Below are 16952 nucleotides of genomic sequence, written 5' to 3'. Positions count from 1 at the left end.
GGACTTAAGGAATCTCTTGAGGGACGCACAAAGTCCACAGCTTGCACATGAGGGGGAGAGGACAAGAAACCATGGATCTATGACCAGGCATAAGAGACATACTAGAGCTTCCATCAGGCACACATTACTGATTATTTCAGAGTTGAGCAGCCTCTCTTAATGTGGTGCACACCTAGGAGCCCAAGAAACTCTGCAGGTATCTAGGTTTCCGTTAAAGTAGTAACTGGGCTTTTTATCTGACATCTTCCCAAATCTACTGTCATACACATTGAATTTCTCTTACATGGATCTCTTCTAGCATAGCCTGACATACTGTTGGTCTAGAATGGGAAGCTGAAATAGCTTCACATCTTCTCGCACTACAGTATTACTTAAGTATGAAGCCCCTATAATAGATTTACCACCTTCAAACTAGGAAGTGTGCAGTCTCGTATGTAGGGTGATCACAAACCTGACCCATCTGTAGTTGCTTCACTGTACCAGTGGGAACACCCAGGGTACAAACAAACGGACTGGATACTAACTCAGAGGCTGATGAAGATCGCATGCTCCCACATGCCCATGAACCTTTTAATAAGCCACTTGCACAGGGTAAACATTTCTTCAGTTATGTGGTACACCACCCATGAAAATTAGGTAATTCCCATTTAATTGGTAGGTGTTAAAAATTCACAGTGGACAGCGGAGTAACAAGATGGTGCCCCAGTTCAGAAAGCGGCGAGGTGCCCGAATCACCCATAGCTCACAGATATTCTCTAGTCTTGGGCTGAATAGGGACCCCCCCCCACACTGAAGCTGGGAGTGGGGCTGAATAGCGTCCCACTCTGCACCACTGTGGCTACAGAAGCTTGTATTAAATCCCTGCCCATGCAGTGGACAATATGGAAAGCACCAAAAAGTACCTGTTTCATACATCATATAGTGGCGCAGAGGGTGATAAAGGGTGTAAACACAAGCGGAGTACCTGGGGTCCTGCTATAATACAGACCCATATGTCTAGGAGAAGCTGCTTACTGGGAACTATCATGAGACGAACTTGGAGAATTAGAGAGGTTTAAATTAGACCAGTACTTGATGTGGAATGCACCAGGTTGAGGATTCAAATTAAGGACCAGAAATACACATCTTAAAGGCTTCTACCAAATAGCAAGTATAGGTGCACATTTTTTTAGTAGAGAACAACAAATGAACCATCTAAGGAATCAAGAGTATATGAAGCGTTTTTTAGGAATTCTAACAACTATAGATAGAATGTCTTTACATATTTTCTTGTGAGCATTGCCATTTAACACACAAGAGCTGCCCAGATGTTCCTTTGCGATAATTTGCTTTGTGCTTGGGTGTGTGGTTTTTGAAACCTAATACATTTACACTAAAAAAAGCCAAAATAGTAAAGTGTTGATTCAATTTGTATATGTGAGAACATAACATTACCTCTGCACCAAGGGCCACGAGGGTCTCTATAAGAACTGCAGTTTGCAGGGTCATGTGGAGGCATCCTGCAATCCGGGCCCCCTTCAAAGGCTTGGACTGCGAGTACATCTCACGCATCTTCATCAGCCCCGGCATCTCGTTCTCGGCGATCTCGACAGCCTTGCGCCCCCATTCGGCCAGGCTGATGTCCGCTGCAAAAAGGAGGAAACAGCAGAAGCGTAAGTGACCCCGGAGAGAAGGTAATCAACTTAAGTTCTATTTAACACTTCCTTTAACACAGCGCTGTCAAGACTATCTAATTTATATTCCCAATCTCATGCACCATTTCGTATTAGTTAGATTGGGAATTGCCCACCACCTAGTTGCCTTCACCAATATGAAAACCTGTCCCCTAGATTCGACCCCTAGCCCATTCGATGGCCAGAGTAGGCAAAGCACGGTGCACTTTATGCGGTTTTGTGGTTTATATTCCAGTTTTAGAAGTTATTTAAAACCACTCCTACTTGCACAAGGTAATGGATCGCATATTGCTGCCTTGAAATCCATCTCTGAATTAAATGATGCTAAAGTCTGTCTTAATGTAGCACTTTATTATTAATGCAATATACGTAAAAGTATTGTAGTAGCAATAGTGATGACCCTTCAGGAATTTTAATGAAGATCGTATCTCTTAATTTTTAAGCGTTTTAGACATGATTACTTATGGTATTGTGGCGCATACTGGGCATTGTATTGTATTATCATTTATAATGGTTTTCCTATTCATGTGTAATGTACCCAGTTTTTTTTTTTATCTATGTATACTTTTATGTTCGTCTTACACACACCAAATAAAGTTTTTGAAGACTTAAGACGACTCAGGAGGCAGCACCCATTCACAACAGCGAAGGCCGCGCTAAAGAAGCTGTGGGCCTCTGTCTCAACACGGGGGACTCTCCGCTTTCAATGTAAACTACATAGAAAAATATTTACACAATACATCTCAGCCTAGTTTTTCGATACAAGGGAAAACCAGAATTTGTAGGTGTGCGTCTATCCTATAACAGTGTCTATGCACTAAAAAGCAAAATGTAAATGGATCACTGAATGAGTCCAATTGTAGCTGTTGCGAAACAAAAACTAAAGTTTGGACTTTTCCTATGCAATATACTGCCACAGCAACCTCACGGGATATTTTGGCTCAGTTGGCACTTTAACACAAATTATACCAAACTCTACTCCCTGACTGCCCCACCTCGAAGCTTGCCCCTCACCAGCATCCCGTAGAACTAAAAAATCCCAATCTAGATCCTGTTAACTATTCAGCAGGCAACTGAAAATGGAACAAGGGTAAACGCAGGATCTCAGTGATGCTCGCCTGGCAATTCTACACAATATCTTAAGCAAGAAATTTGGAGAGTGGTGCACACAAGGGTGTTTACCCTATACTCCTAATCAAACATCCTAAAGAAGAGGAGTGTTTAACCAAGTCAAACCAAACATCAGGCACACACTACATACAAATTATGTTTCAAAAGGTTTTCACAAGTTAGTATTCTTCAAGCTTATATTCTTGAATAATTCCAATTTCCACACCAGAGTTAAGTCATCCAAATCTAAGACTCCGGAGATCTTTTATTGTCAATCATTGATTAAGTTTTCGGCATTGGTGATACTCGTGCACGGCGCAAAGTAATGAATTAGGGTGGTCTACTGGCCTCCCTCACTAAGCATGGCTATGCTTGATTCTCGGAGAAAACTATAGCCCTTATGAAGTCGTTAAATCCAACAAAACACATGTTGGCTACTTGAACACTGAATGATCTACACAATTAAAGATCTCTGGAGTCCCAGATTTGGATGACTGCAAGTCTTGTATGGAAATTGGAATTATTCCAGAACAAACTTGATGAATACTAAATTGTGAAAACCTTCCGATATAGAATTTTCACGTAGGGTGTACCTGAAGTTTGGTTTGAAAATATCTAATGTTGCTGTGCACAAAATATCAACATGCAGTCTGACACATTAAGTGGCTGTGTTCGAGTACAAGGGATAGTAAAGGCTGCAGCTCTTAGCAAAAATCTAGTCAAAACAGAAAACAGCAAAAGCCAATTGTTTCAGGGTTGAAAGCATCACTGGTGAACTTGCCTATGCAGGTCAATATCAGACATGGGAGGATGAATAAATGAATTAATTTATTGAACGCAAACCAATGCCCGAAGGAGTCTCATCACTGACTGAGGAAAAGGAAGGTGATGCCGATCTCCTATTTCTGAACAAAGGGCCAGGTTTTCAAGGATTTCCTGAACGTAGCAAGAGAAGGAGCTGTATTAAGTTCCAACTGCATGGTGTTTAAAAGTAGGGCTGCGGACCGGAAGAAGCTTCTGTCTCCCCAGGTGGTCCTCCAAACAACAGTACCCCAAATTATTGGCAGAGCCAAAACGAAGAGTCCTGCTGAGTCACTAGCTAATTTAATTTGTGCGGAGTAAAAAGTTGCCATTGCAGCCATCAATTTATGTTCCGCCAGACTTGATTTGCATATAGCTTTCTCATGAGGCCTCATTTGTGGCACCATTTTTGTTCTTGCCTGCAGCACTTTTGTCTAGAGGATCCGAGTATGTCATTGTACCATATTTGGTAAGTTTTGTTTGCAGTTTTAGGCTTGTTTGGCAGGAGCTATGCTGTCCAGGGTGCAGCTGATCCAGTCGAAATAATTCCCTGCCATCTAATCTACGCTGTCCATTAATTTGGGGAGTGATCTCATAAGTAGTGTATTGTATTCCATAGGTTGAATTTTCTGCCAATCTCTATAAAAAGAGAATTGCGGCTAACCGGAGCACACACTGACTTCTTGGAACCGAATCTGCCAATTCACCACGTGATGGTCCGTTCAAGTTAGCAAAAAAGATGTTTGATCGTTAATATTGTGATTATTTGTGAATATCCTGTCAAGCATATATCCTGCACGCTGGGTAGGAACACTGGTTCTTAGAGAAAGTCTGAAACCAGTGAGAATTTCTAAAAGTCTACCGGAATTAGGGTCCAATTTTTCTTCCAAATGAAAGTTAAAATCTCCCAATAAAGAAAAATTGGAGCCTAAGATAGTCTATTTAAGGCAAGTGCTAAGCTAATCAGAAAAGCTAGTTCTGGATCCTGGAGGATGATAGACCAACATGCCATTAAAGGATTGCGTCTTAGTGAGCTCAAGAATACATTGTAAGATTTCAAACCCCTCCCCTGAAACTGGATTGAAAGCAGCCTGTAGGTGGTCACAACAGACCACGGCTAACCCTCCCAGCCCCCCGGTCCACCCAAGTCCATCCAGACAGAAAATAGTCGGAGGGGACCACTGAAATGATCTCTGGCCAGAGAATTGATCAGCACAGGTTTCTGTTAAAAATCGTGTATCTGGTTATACAGTAAGACTTCATGGAATTGAAAACGATGCTTGACTAATGATCTGGTGTTCAGAGTAAGCCGTGGGTCCTTAGTTATTTGCTCTGGGAGGCAATGCCTCGGTTGCCTTAGTGCATTCTGTGGATTCAGGTGTGAAGCAGATAGATTTGCATGTCTGGCATACAGTTTTCATTGAATCAGATGGAGAAGAGGGGCACGGTCTTATACACTGTAGGCTTACCAGAGGGACAGAGCCGTGTACGCCTCCCGAGAATGTTTGTATTTGTGCCCGGTCTGGAAATAAACGGCCAGGGGGACGGGCGTTTGGCACAGTCCAGAAGCGTGCAGGTGCAGACTGGCTTGCCATAGGCGTGACAGTAGCGATGACAGGCTGCAAATAACTTTGAAGCCTGTCATGAGGGGGGCTCGGTCAGGGGAGTGGCAAGCACTCCACTCCAGCCCTCCTGGTCCTATGATTGACAACCACGTAATATAGGAAGGTGGAAACGTGAATTGCTAGTTGCGAGCAAAAAAAATAATAGAGGCACTTCTGTGCCATAACTGCTCTTTATGTTGCACAACACTTTTGATGCTTCCAAAGTTGTCAAAGCTGTTTGATCGCATACAAAGCAAACACCCCCGGGAATCCGGTTTGAAAAAGGCATTTGCAAATAGTGTCACGGAGGCGTGCAAACAACGAAGTTGAGGACAGTAACCCGATATGACCCTTAAGTAGATAATACAGACATGTAAAACAGATTACAATTATAAAACCCAGTAAGAACAAGCCCCCCTTCTGTTTTTTGAGGATAGACAACTATGAGAATTGACTGCTGTTTCGCTGGTTCTGTAAACAAAGCCTTTATAGTCCAGTTTCCGGAACTGTGAAACTTGTTCACAGAAACCCAAGATGGACGCACGTTCAACAAAAGAGCAAAAAGTTATGTCATTTATGCTAATGGACATAAATGTACAATATGGTCTCATCTTGGCCTGATGAGCAGAAGAACCCTTATAGAGTGACTGATGAAAGACCTAACTGTTTACAGTTAAGCGGGTCATGGAGGACATTTACATACTTTCTGGAGGAGATTGTTGGTAAAGGGAGGGGGATTTAGGGTGTTATATTAGGGTAACTGTATAGCACTATCTGTGTTGGGCTTTGAAGCGATTAACCACATGGGTAGAATGTTACACAGGGTGGGTGTGTTTGGAAGAGTATCATAGTTGCTTTGAGCCTATGTTCGAGCACTTACATGGGCGTGATGGCCACTGAGGTGCATTTATTGTGTTAAGGATGCAGCACTTGGTAGTGTGATGGATGAGGAAGTGTGAGAGACAGAAGTGCATTTTGGCAGCAGGGTTCCAAAAGTCCTGAACATTTTGTATGCTTGATCCATTGATGAATGAGGGATCATAGAGTGAGTTTGTATAGGATATATTTCTATAAGCATTTAGATCAGCTTTAGACACGGAGTAGGCTAGTGTCCTCAATCTTGAGGTCAGAGGTGGGGTAGGGCAGACATTGTTTACTATGTCTGGGTGCAACAGATCGAGTTCTCCATCTCATTAGGCCAGATAAGGGTCTGAAGGTGCAGAGTGGCAGTGAGCACAGCTTCCAGCTAGAATGGCATAGTTCTACTCCATCTGTAAATCGAAATCATTCTAAAGCTATATTGGGCAGCGGTTCCCTATTTGGGTATGTGCATCAGCTTGGCGTGCTGGTTGCGACTGTCCCATGGCTCTGGAGCGTACTTATGCTTATAGGAGAGTTTTATTGTTCCATGTACTACCTCCGGGTAAATTGTTGATGCAAAAATATTGAAACCTCCCATGTTGTCACCTCTATCAACTTTTACGAGGATGTGGCTTAAGGAAAGTATGTGGTTTAACTGCTAGAGCGCAGACTTTGGAACTGGGGAACTAGGTTAGAGTCTTGCGAGAGGCTCAAACATCCTGAGATTCTGGGCAAATCACTTAATCTCCCTGTGCCTAGAAGCGAATGGGTCAGTCTAATGCAACTGGTGCTCATGTAAAGCGCTCCGATGCCTTTGGGTCGAGTTCGCACTATATAAAAAATCTGCAAAAAAATGCTCCTTGAAGCATCAAATGTGGCCGAGCATTGTCTTTCGAGGCTTGCATAGAGATGGTAGAGACACCTATGGATTACTTATTAACAGGCAGTAGGAGGATTCATGGTGATCTGCTGAAGCGCAATCTCCTATTTTGCTGGTATTGCGGATATTTAATTTGTAGATGTGTTTGCCTTTTCTTTGGAAGGCCCTGGGGATTATACATAATCTTAAAACTGATCTAACTACAGGTAGCCAGTGAACTGATTGCAGGACTAGCATCATGTACTCTCGGAGGTGGAGGCAGAATACTTCATTTAGGAGGTGCGGAATGGCCTTGGGGAGGACAGGGGTAAAAATCATTTCAATGGCAGTAGCTATTTGGATTATTGGTTCTTAGACATTTCCCGAAGCGTATCTATGATTTGTAGAGTAGGTTTCAGGGTCGTACACACAATTGAGTTAGAGCGAAGCCAGAAGGCTAGTCTGAAGTCCTTGTGGTTTCCTCACCCAGCGACAAAGGTGCTGCAGTGTAAGCAGACCTACCGATGGCTGGGGCACAAATGTAGGGATTTGTGGAGCAAGTGGTGCTTCCATTGAATGAATCCCAAAGGAACCTTTTCCTGTGACAATAGAAATCGGTTATTACAATCCTAACAAATGAAAATCTATATAAATTCTGATTAATAAATATGTGTTGCAGGTTCATAAAGCCTGCCTCGAAAATGTCGAGATCAGGCTTTTCTATTTATGGGGTAGGACTTCACAAAAAAAGGTAAAACTATGTGAGCAACCACCACAAACAAAAAAAGCATTGGAAAAGCCAATAGTTTGTATGTAAATGTTAGAGACTACGAATTTCACTTTTAGTTATTTTAATTTGTATGGAAAAAATTGTATGATTGAATGTGTAAATAAATGTATACACCCAGTAATTAATGTTTTAGTTTACCTCTATGTATTCAGTAAGTCGGGTTTTAAAATAAATATTTATGCATAACTGGTTTGTTAGTACTGAAATGTATTTGCAATTTAAATAAATTGTGATGTAATGCGAAGTGTAGAAGTTAATAATTCTAGGTGTTTTAAAACACAAGTGAACCACACACGGATAATTGTAATGTGAGATGTGAAATTAGTGCAGGAGCACACAGTCTTCATGTGACTGCGCAGGTGTCTATTTTGCGCATACTTAAGCTTAAAATAAAATGAGCGAAGGAACAAACTGACTGCATATGGCATATGGGTTGTGTACAATTAGGAACGATCTGAAGGTACCCTCAGGAGGGAGGAAGCAAGGATAGTGGCCAATCTGATATTTTAAAGGTAGAAAAAATACGAAATAGACCCTGTCCCAAATAGCTAAAAGTGTGAGTAAACATAGGGAATACAGCTAAATGTGAGGTTATTGGAACTGCGCGAGTTTGAAAGAAATGTTGGATGCATTGTATTAAAAGTCATAACTTGTTGAAGGGACAAGACTTGGCGCAGTCTTATTGTTTTGGAGACAAAGGGGGATTTGCAATACCGTACATCATTTTGTTTAATAAATCAACAGAGCGTAAATGTGTAGTCACAACGGCGCAGTGACCTACTGGAAACAGTTTAGCATCACTACAACTTCACACCTTTGTGGCGCCAGGAAGGTGAAGTCTGCATATCAAAGGATGGCTACATAACAGAGATGAAAACTGCAGACTTAATAGTGAGAAAGGCAAATATTGATCTTGTCGGCGAAGCTTTAAGATAAAGAGTGAATGTTGACCAGAACGAAAGAAAATAATGGTGAACGTTGGTAGTATCTCAAAAGTTTGCGAAGCCTGCACGTGGCAGGCAACCACGTTAAAATGTTAAGATGGTAAAAAATTGGGAGATTCTATGTGCGTGTAGTTAATGTTCTGGACAAACTTATAAGTACATAAAAATGGAAAGTGTGCCGAGACAAATGCAAAAGTACAGTAACCAAAGCAGGGTGTAAATTATGGGGTAATAAACTCAGGATGGGAGTGTATGGGTCAAGGGGTTAAGCAGTGTTAGAAATGGAGATCTCTGGTTGGCTAAGGCTTGCGCCAAAGCCAGGCAGAGACCACCACTCTAGTCAGGGAAAGGAAGTTACACGCCAAAGATAACCCCTGCGCACTTTGGAGCTTGGCACGAGCAGCTAGGCTTATCTCGGTGGCGCAGTGTAAAGCATTTGCACAACACATACAGTAACACTAGGCACACCACAAAAGGAACTCCACACAAGGTTATATAAAAATTGCCTTTGTATTTTAATAAAAACACATCAGATAGTAATCACACAATATACTTTGTGTCAACAGGCACGGGCAATATTTACACGGGATTATTTACACATGACAGGGCCACGTGGGCCTCTGTTAGAATTAGCACTTGGTAAAGAATAGTAAAAAGCAAGAATAAATCAGGAACTTAGAACACAGCCAGTAATCACTGGCAGACACTATACTCTGAGTCGGGGTTGGATTGGGATTGAAAATCGGCCCAGGGTTCGCAAAAATAAAAAAATAAAAAGGCCCACATTTGCATAATCACTCCTCAGTCAAATCACTGCTTTGCCGTAATCTTATAAAAAAAACTTTGGGGTAAAAAAAAAATGCATGCGTTAGTTTACAATGGTGAAACAAGTGAGGCCACTTCTACTCAGGCCCCCTGCCCCGCTCAGTATGTGTACACTTTAATGGGCCGGCCAGCGAGACAAAGGGAGTGACACCTCTGCCCGTTGCAAAATGGAGGTAATGAGCGCCCATCTGCCTCTAGAAAGGCCACTCAGACACCCACTGGGCCGCTGGCTGATCGAACAATAGAGACAGCGCCCAAATGGCCCCCAGCCTGCTAAAAAAAGCAGCCCACAGCATAACTCGGACACCAGCCCCTCGGGCATTGCCCGAATGCCCGCGTTACCAATCCGACGCTACTCAGCGTCAACCTGTAATATGAATCATAACAGGTACAGTATCACATAAGGCGAGAACTCTATTCTGCGCGAACCTCAAACTAAAATAGGATAAACCATAATCTCCTAAACATAACTTGCATCAGGAAATAAACTTAGTAACATAACCTGCAGTAGGGAATAAATCAAACCTAGACCACAGTAGAGAAATAGCACAATAGGTAAAACCTAATGAGCATAAAAGCACATCTATAGCGTAAATCAAGGTACATAAATCATACTACAAACATTACATTTCCTAGCACCTGGCACCCAGCACTGGCCATCTCTAAGAGGCTCAAATGACCTCTGTCCACAAAGCCAGGGCGCGCTGCTAATGCAGCGACAGTCACGAGGGCCTACTTGGAGCAAACCTAAACGTGGCAGCTGCCCACTACTTGCTGGGCAGCTGGGGATCTTCAATGAAGGGCCTAAACGTTGCAGCTGGCACTAAGTGCTGCGCAGGTGTGCAGGCCAAGGTAGGGATGGGGCAAAGGAGTGCGTCTCACTCCTGGATTAAAAAAAAGACATGTCCCGCTAAAATAAAAAGCCCTAAACGGTGCAGCTGCCCACTACTTGCTGGGCAGCTGGAAAACATTCAAATGGGGCATGGGCTCTCAGTAGCCCTTTAAACAAATAGCACCAAACGTTGGAGCCATCTAGGCTCTGAAAACATATGCCTGGGAGCACTCTGGCTCCTGAAATAACGTTGCCTAGCTGGGGACAACACAGGCCCCTCTAGGTCCTTTAATCAGAGAGTGCCACCTTGTGGCAGCTTCACTGGCTCTAAAACAATATGCCCAATAAAAGGGAAAGAACTTGCACTATAAAGCGGAGTAGGTTCCCGCTATGAAAAATATTAAAATAAGCGGGGTGGGCACCCGCTAGGAGCACAAAGGGGGGAATCCCTGGGCTGGGGATGCCTCTAGCAAAGGCTGCAGCACAGCCTCCAAGCTTTCCCTCACATTTCAGGGAAAATTAGGCAGAGCGCTCACAGGGTGCTAGGGAGCACAAGAAGTCCTGGTAATGAGAGCTCTCCCGCTCTCCTTGATGGGACGTGCCGTTCTATTCAAAATGATGGCCCTTCCCCGCCTGCTCTACGTTTTGCAAAGAACCCCCTTCCTGGTCCCTGAGAGGATCTTCCAGATCATAGATTCAGAGCTCCGCACATTGCTTTGGGGAGGCGGAAGTTCGAGAATTGCCTTGAAGAAGCTTCAACAGGGGGTATACGAGGGAGGGCTGGCTGTCCCGGATGTTAGGCTCTACTATTGGGCGGCACAGTTGGTGAACGTTAACGGGTGGGTGTTCGCCCCGATGGATGAACCAGCATATAGTCGACCGTATGGTCTTGGGTAGCCTGGATGGGCTATATCGCAGGAGTAGACATAGACCACATCTGCTGCCTCTGACAGCAGCGGTTGTGGAGCTCTGGAGGAAAGCAACAAAATTGTTGGGATGGGAGGCGAAACTCACGGCTCAAACCCCACAGTGGGCGGGGGACTTCCCGAAGTGTTGAAACTAAAGGGCCTTGGCAAGTGGTCCCTGATTGGCACTGATGTATTGGGGGACTTCTGGAAAAGAGTGGCAATGCTGGAGTTCTCTACTTTGGAGAGGGAATTTCAGATGGGGGGGGGGAATTCCTCCACTACCAGCAACTCAGGCATGCCGTCCTTCGACATATCCAGCAAGGGGATCAGCTACCGGACTATGCCCCGTTAGAAGATAGGCTATTGTTAGACCCGATGATAGACAAGGCCATTTCCCTCACGTACAAAAAAAGTATCAATAACTTTTCCAATCCCCTGGAGACTATCCGAGAAAAATGGGAATCTGACATTGGGCTACTGGAGGAAGATGATTGGAGAGAGGCCCTACAGAGCCCCCGGGAAGCAGTCATTCGTGCAAGGTTTAGGTTGGTTCAGTTGCGCATCCTTCACCGCTCCTAAACCCCCCGCACAACAATATCGCATTGGGTATGTTGATTCACAGTTCTCTCTGCGTGGCTGTGGTGAGGAGGGTACCTTTTTCCACATTTTGTGGGACTGCCAGGATCCGAGCGTATTGGTCCAGCTTGGCAGACATTATGTCTGAGGTGATTGGGGCAGAGGTCCCGGTGGAGGCCCGATGGCACATCCTGGGAGTGACAAGTGATACCACTTGGCCTAAATGGTATAAGATTTGGTTGGCATTAGCAAGCATGGTCGCCAAGCGAAATATAGCCAGTTTATGGGGTAGTGATATACTGCAGACTGTTAAAGAGTGGGGTCTTGACCTAGACTGGTGCCAAAGGGCTGAAAGTGACATACAAAAGCAGGGGGTGTCCCAGGAAGTGGGAAAAGATATGGGGGGGGGGGGCGTGGAGAAGATACAGAGGGGAGGTGATGGATACTCAAACTGTTTCTATGCCGAATTGATGGTGTGTAAGGATTTAAGACTGCTTGAACAGAGCATGATGTTCGCACTGACTTGTGTATTTATTGGTCGCCTGTATGTTCAACTACCATCAATTGCTATGTGCTGTGTCATTGTCAAAAAAGCCTGTTACCTTAATAAAAAGATTTTTTTTTTTTAAAGAATTCCTGGGAATTTAAAGGCAAAGCAAAAAGGGTTCCAGGGCAAGGAAAAGCTCCCCAGTCATCCTCAGGCAAGGCAGGGGGGTCCCCAAGAAGTCCTCCAGGCATCCAGGGGCAGGGCAGAGCCCAGGGAGGCAAGCCTTCCCCTGAGCCCCAGCAGCTGCACGCCCCTGGCAGATTCCAGTCCAAGACGAGAACATTTACTTGGGGTCACAGCCCCTTATTTATACTACAAAATACTCTGTCTAAAAGGTGCAGGCAAGGCGAGAACCAGATACAACTGGTTCTGGAGCACTTTGTTTTGCTCAGCCCCTCTCCTTATTCCCAGGACAGGCCAGGGACATCAGACTCAACACAGTGTGTGAAGCCAGCATTGTGCATGGAAAGTACAGCCCTATTCAGGTCCCAGGTGCAACTCCTCCGTCCCATCTAGATGCAGCTCTCCCTATACACCACCGGGAAGACTCACCCTGGCTCCTGGAGCTAAGCACACCAGCCAGCCCCTCACAAGATAGACAGGCAATTCACATCCACTGCACACAGAAATGCCAACTTCTAAAAGTGGCACTGCTACACTAGACACAATAAATCTGCTCACACTATTGCGCAGCATTTATTACCACGAGTTTGCACCTACCAAACTCGCCCCTGCACTCCAACATGTCAGGAACTACCATGGACACACATATCCCCCATGAATTCCTATGGGAGGGCAGGCCATTGTCAGCACACAGACTCAGAGTGCGCACACACTTTAAACTGGGCCACAGTGCTAAGTGCGCAGAGGCCTAAAATCACTACCACCTTGCCAGAGGCTAAAGGCAAAAAGTTTAGGGGTGAACCTGCCAAAAAGGCCCAAGTACAACAAGCAGGAGGAAGGGTTGAGTGAGGGTCAACGACGAACCAGCGTGGGTTGAGGAAACGAGCAGCAGAGACAAGCATTTGTAATGCAATATGTCTCACGTAAGCACCATCTATGGAGCTACTGGTTGGTTCTCACCAGTTTACTCACTCTGTCATCATCGGCACTTAGACAGAAAAAAGAATGTGACCTAACTAGTAAAGTAATATAAAAAGAATTAAGGAATGAAAGAGTGAGCTGTATAAGTCAAGTTGACATCTATCAACCATCTATGGCCTGTGATGTTGAAAAAAAGAGTAAACTAAACTCTCCATAAGTTAAATAGAGTTGTGAACATCACATTTTTTTATAAATTTTTACTAGTGTTCAAGCTCAATTGAAAAGACTGCATGTTGAGAGCATTTTATCATGAACGGGCTGACATGTTTCAGTGCCATAAAAATAAATATTTTGCGGCAATTTCATCAGGGCATGGGGAAACCTCTCCACTTCAAGAATGCACTGAACCGGAGGAGGAGTTTAGCGCGCACCCAAGATGGTCGCGTGAGCTCAGAGCTCCCGGACCTTCGCCACCTCCATCGACTATCCTGCAACTAATCCTGATTTGGACGACAGGCTTTTGTGGTCGAGAACCTGCTGATCACTTATCCGTTTGCGAATTTCGATTTGGTCTCCGGGAACCGAAGATATGGCTTTTTGAATATTGGCGGCCTGCTCCATGGCACTGCCCCGGGCTTGCCTACTCTGCCAGCCGGGTAGTAATTGAATAACAACGGCCGGCGCTACCCTCCCTTGCCCGGTCTTCTACTTTCGGTTTCGATTCTGACGACCCTATGTCATTGACCTTGCCGTGGTCGCCCTGGTTGCTTGCTTCACTCAACTATTCGCAACATCGCTCGGAGATCCGGACTTTCTTGCTCTTTGCCTAGTGATTGGTCCTCACTTTATTCTCTGAGTTTCTGCGGGCACATCGAGTGTAGCCATTTTCACTAGGTCTCAGACTACCCTCCGGGGCGCACGACCTAAGATGGCCACCAAGCCTGAAGCAGAGAGGCGCAAGACCAGACCGGCAGCTCGAGGAGGTTCTGTCCAATCCAACGTCATGGACCGATATACCCTCACTAAGAGCTCTCCGAGCGGAATGGCTAAACCCCCGGCCGGCCTTGTGGACGAATCCCTGCTGGGTGATGACCCGTCGTTGAAAGACGTCATGTGCGCCATTGCTGGGATGCAGGCCGCGATGGGACAACAGTATGAGGCCCTAACCCACAAGCTGGACACTGTTGCCATAGACGTCAATCTGATCAGGGCAGATCTTGCAAAAACCAACGAAAAGGTCAAGTCTCTCGACCTGAAGACTACTAGTCTTATCACCGACGTCTCTGACCTCCAGACTGAGGTCGGTAATCTGAGATCCGCCCGTGACTATCTCTCCCGTCGCTTGGACGATTTTGAGGGCCGAGCACGACGGAACAACGTCCGACTGGTCGGTGTCCCGGAGAAGACAGACTCGTCAGCTGTGGACCTACTGGTGGAGGACCTTGTCCTAAATCATTTAGCGCCCAAGGGCCTGAGCAAGTTTTTTGCAGTAGAACGGGCCCACCGTGTCCCGGGTGGCCCGCCCAAGCTGGGTGCCTCTCCGCGCCCCATCATTGCGCGGATTTTCAACTTTCGTGACAGAGATGTGATACTGCAGGCTTCCCGCACATCAGGCCCCACGGAATACGAGAATGCTGCGGTCAGCTTTTACCCGGACTTCACCCAACAAGTCCAGAAACAGCGGCTGGGATTTCAAGGAGTGAAGAAGAGACAGAGACAGGGACATGAAATATGCCAAGCTTTTCCCGGCTCGATTGCGTATCGTCCATAACGATAGAACATTTTTCTTTGACCATCCTGCAGCGGCTAATGACTGGTTGGACTCGCTGCCTACGGGACGAGGGCGATTTGAACAATCGGAACCTTCCGGTGGAGCGGAGGGCGGCCCGACGGAGCAGGAATAGGGAGTGACATCGGCCCCCGGACCAACGTTTTGACTTTCGGCAGTGGTTCGCTGCTATATTGATAATGATTGCTACTCCGTTGTCTTACTGGGGTGTGGATGGGGGGTGGGTGAGACTTCCTCCTCTAGGGTTCTTTTCGTAGATTAGTTGTATGTTAGGGCGACAGGCACGCTGCGAGTTGGGGTGGCTTTTGAGTCTAACGCAGGGGTGCGGGGTGGGGGGTATGATGTTGTTCTGGGCGGTTGGGAAGTTCAGGGATGTGTTTCTTTGTTTTTTTCAAGGCATACTACTGATGATCTTCTGTGTTGTGGTGTCACGGCTGGTGTGGGGGGGACTTGGGGTGGACTCTGGGATGGGGGTAGGGGACTACGGATACTGTGTTGGAATTTCAATGGTCTGGGAGACAGAATTAAACGGGGAGTGGTCTTGCAGTTACTGAGACGCTTGTCCCCTGATGTGGTTTTGCTTCAGGAGACGCACTTGCTGGGTAATACGTGCCACGCCATGAATAGGCATGGCTATCGTCTCATTGCACACTCAGGTTTCACTTCTGGCTCCAGAGGGGTGGGCATTCTAATCCGGACCTCCCTCCCCCTCGCTGTTGACGACATTATACTTGACGATAGAGGGCGGTACGCCGCCATTGTGGGGCGTTGGGAGGGTAGGGTGGTTACATTATTTTCTGTCTACATACCCCCAGGTCTTCAATCTACGACCTATGCAGATCTGGGAAGAGTGATTCTGGGAGTCCCCGAGGGTTTGCTTGTGGTCGGGGGAGACTTTAATTCAGTAGTGTCTGGGATGTGTGATCGTTACCCTCCCCGAGTTCTCGCTAAGTTCCAATCCTGGCTGGGGGACTTCATGGAGGCGCTGGGGCTGACCGATTGTTGGCGCTTACATCATCCTGGACAACAACAGTATACCTTTCACTCTGGGGCCCACGGCAGCCTTTCGAGATTGGATTATGTTTTGATGCCCTCCTCCCAGACTTCCCGTATAGGGGAGGTGAAACATCTTGCCAGGGGTATTTCGGATCACTCCCCACTGTGGTTGGTTGTGAACGCCCATGGGGGATCGGAGGGTCGAGTGGCCCCGATCAACCCATGGTACCTCCGTGATCCTAAGATTAGAGCGGAACTGCTTAAGACAATTGATCAATACTTTGCCGAAAATGTGGGGTCAGTCTCCTCTTCTGTCTCCTGTGGGAGGCGTACAAAACTGTAATTCGGGGGCAGGCCCTCTCGTCGATTGGCAATGTTAAGAGATGTAGACGAGAGGAGGTTGTCCGTCTTGAGACGGAAATTACCGTTCTTGAGGGAGAGTTTGCTGCTGGGGTCTCCCCTGAGATGCTTCATCTGTTGGACCTAAAACAACAGGAGTACAGAGCTCTGGTGACTGATGCAGCGAAGGAGATGAGTCGTGAACAGCAGGGACGTCTGTATGATGTGGGTGATAAGGCTGGGAAGTTGCTTGCTTGGTTGGATAGGAGAGAATGCGCGAGTCGAGTGGTTCCTGTTATAGTTGACGCGAGTGGTGACAGTATCACGGACCCTGCTGGGATTGTTGAGAGGTTCGCCGATTATTTTCGGGTAGTGTACTCCCCTGTGTCCGATAGATCGGAGCAGGACTCTCACATGCTTTTACGTGATATTTCGCTACCATGCTTGTCTGATT

The 16952-nt window shown here is 46.0% G+C and overlaps 1 protein-coding gene across 1 annotated transcript in view; it reads right to left on the bottom strand.

Moving 5' to 3' along the window:
- Positions 1-16952, bottom strand: part of AHCY (adenosylhomocysteinase) — a 194800-nt gene that overhangs the window by 130084 nt on the left and 47764 nt on the right. The window contains exon 2 of the mRNA XM_078652177.1: positions 1435-1625. Within this exon, the coding sequence (XP_078508303.1) occupies positions 1435-1625 (191 nt within the window). The remainder of the gene's footprint in view (positions 1-1434; positions 1626-16952) is intronic.

Source organism: Lissotriton helveticus, chromosome 7 (genome assembly GCF_964261635.1).
Source record: "Lissotriton helveticus chromosome 7, aLisHel1.1, whole genome shotgun sequence".
Taxonomy (NCBI): domain Eukaryota; kingdom Metazoa; phylum Chordata; class Amphibia; order Caudata; family Salamandridae; genus Lissotriton; species Lissotriton helveticus.
Note: the sequence above shows the minus strand (reverse complement) of the source record. Positions and strands in the feature narration are given on the sequence as shown.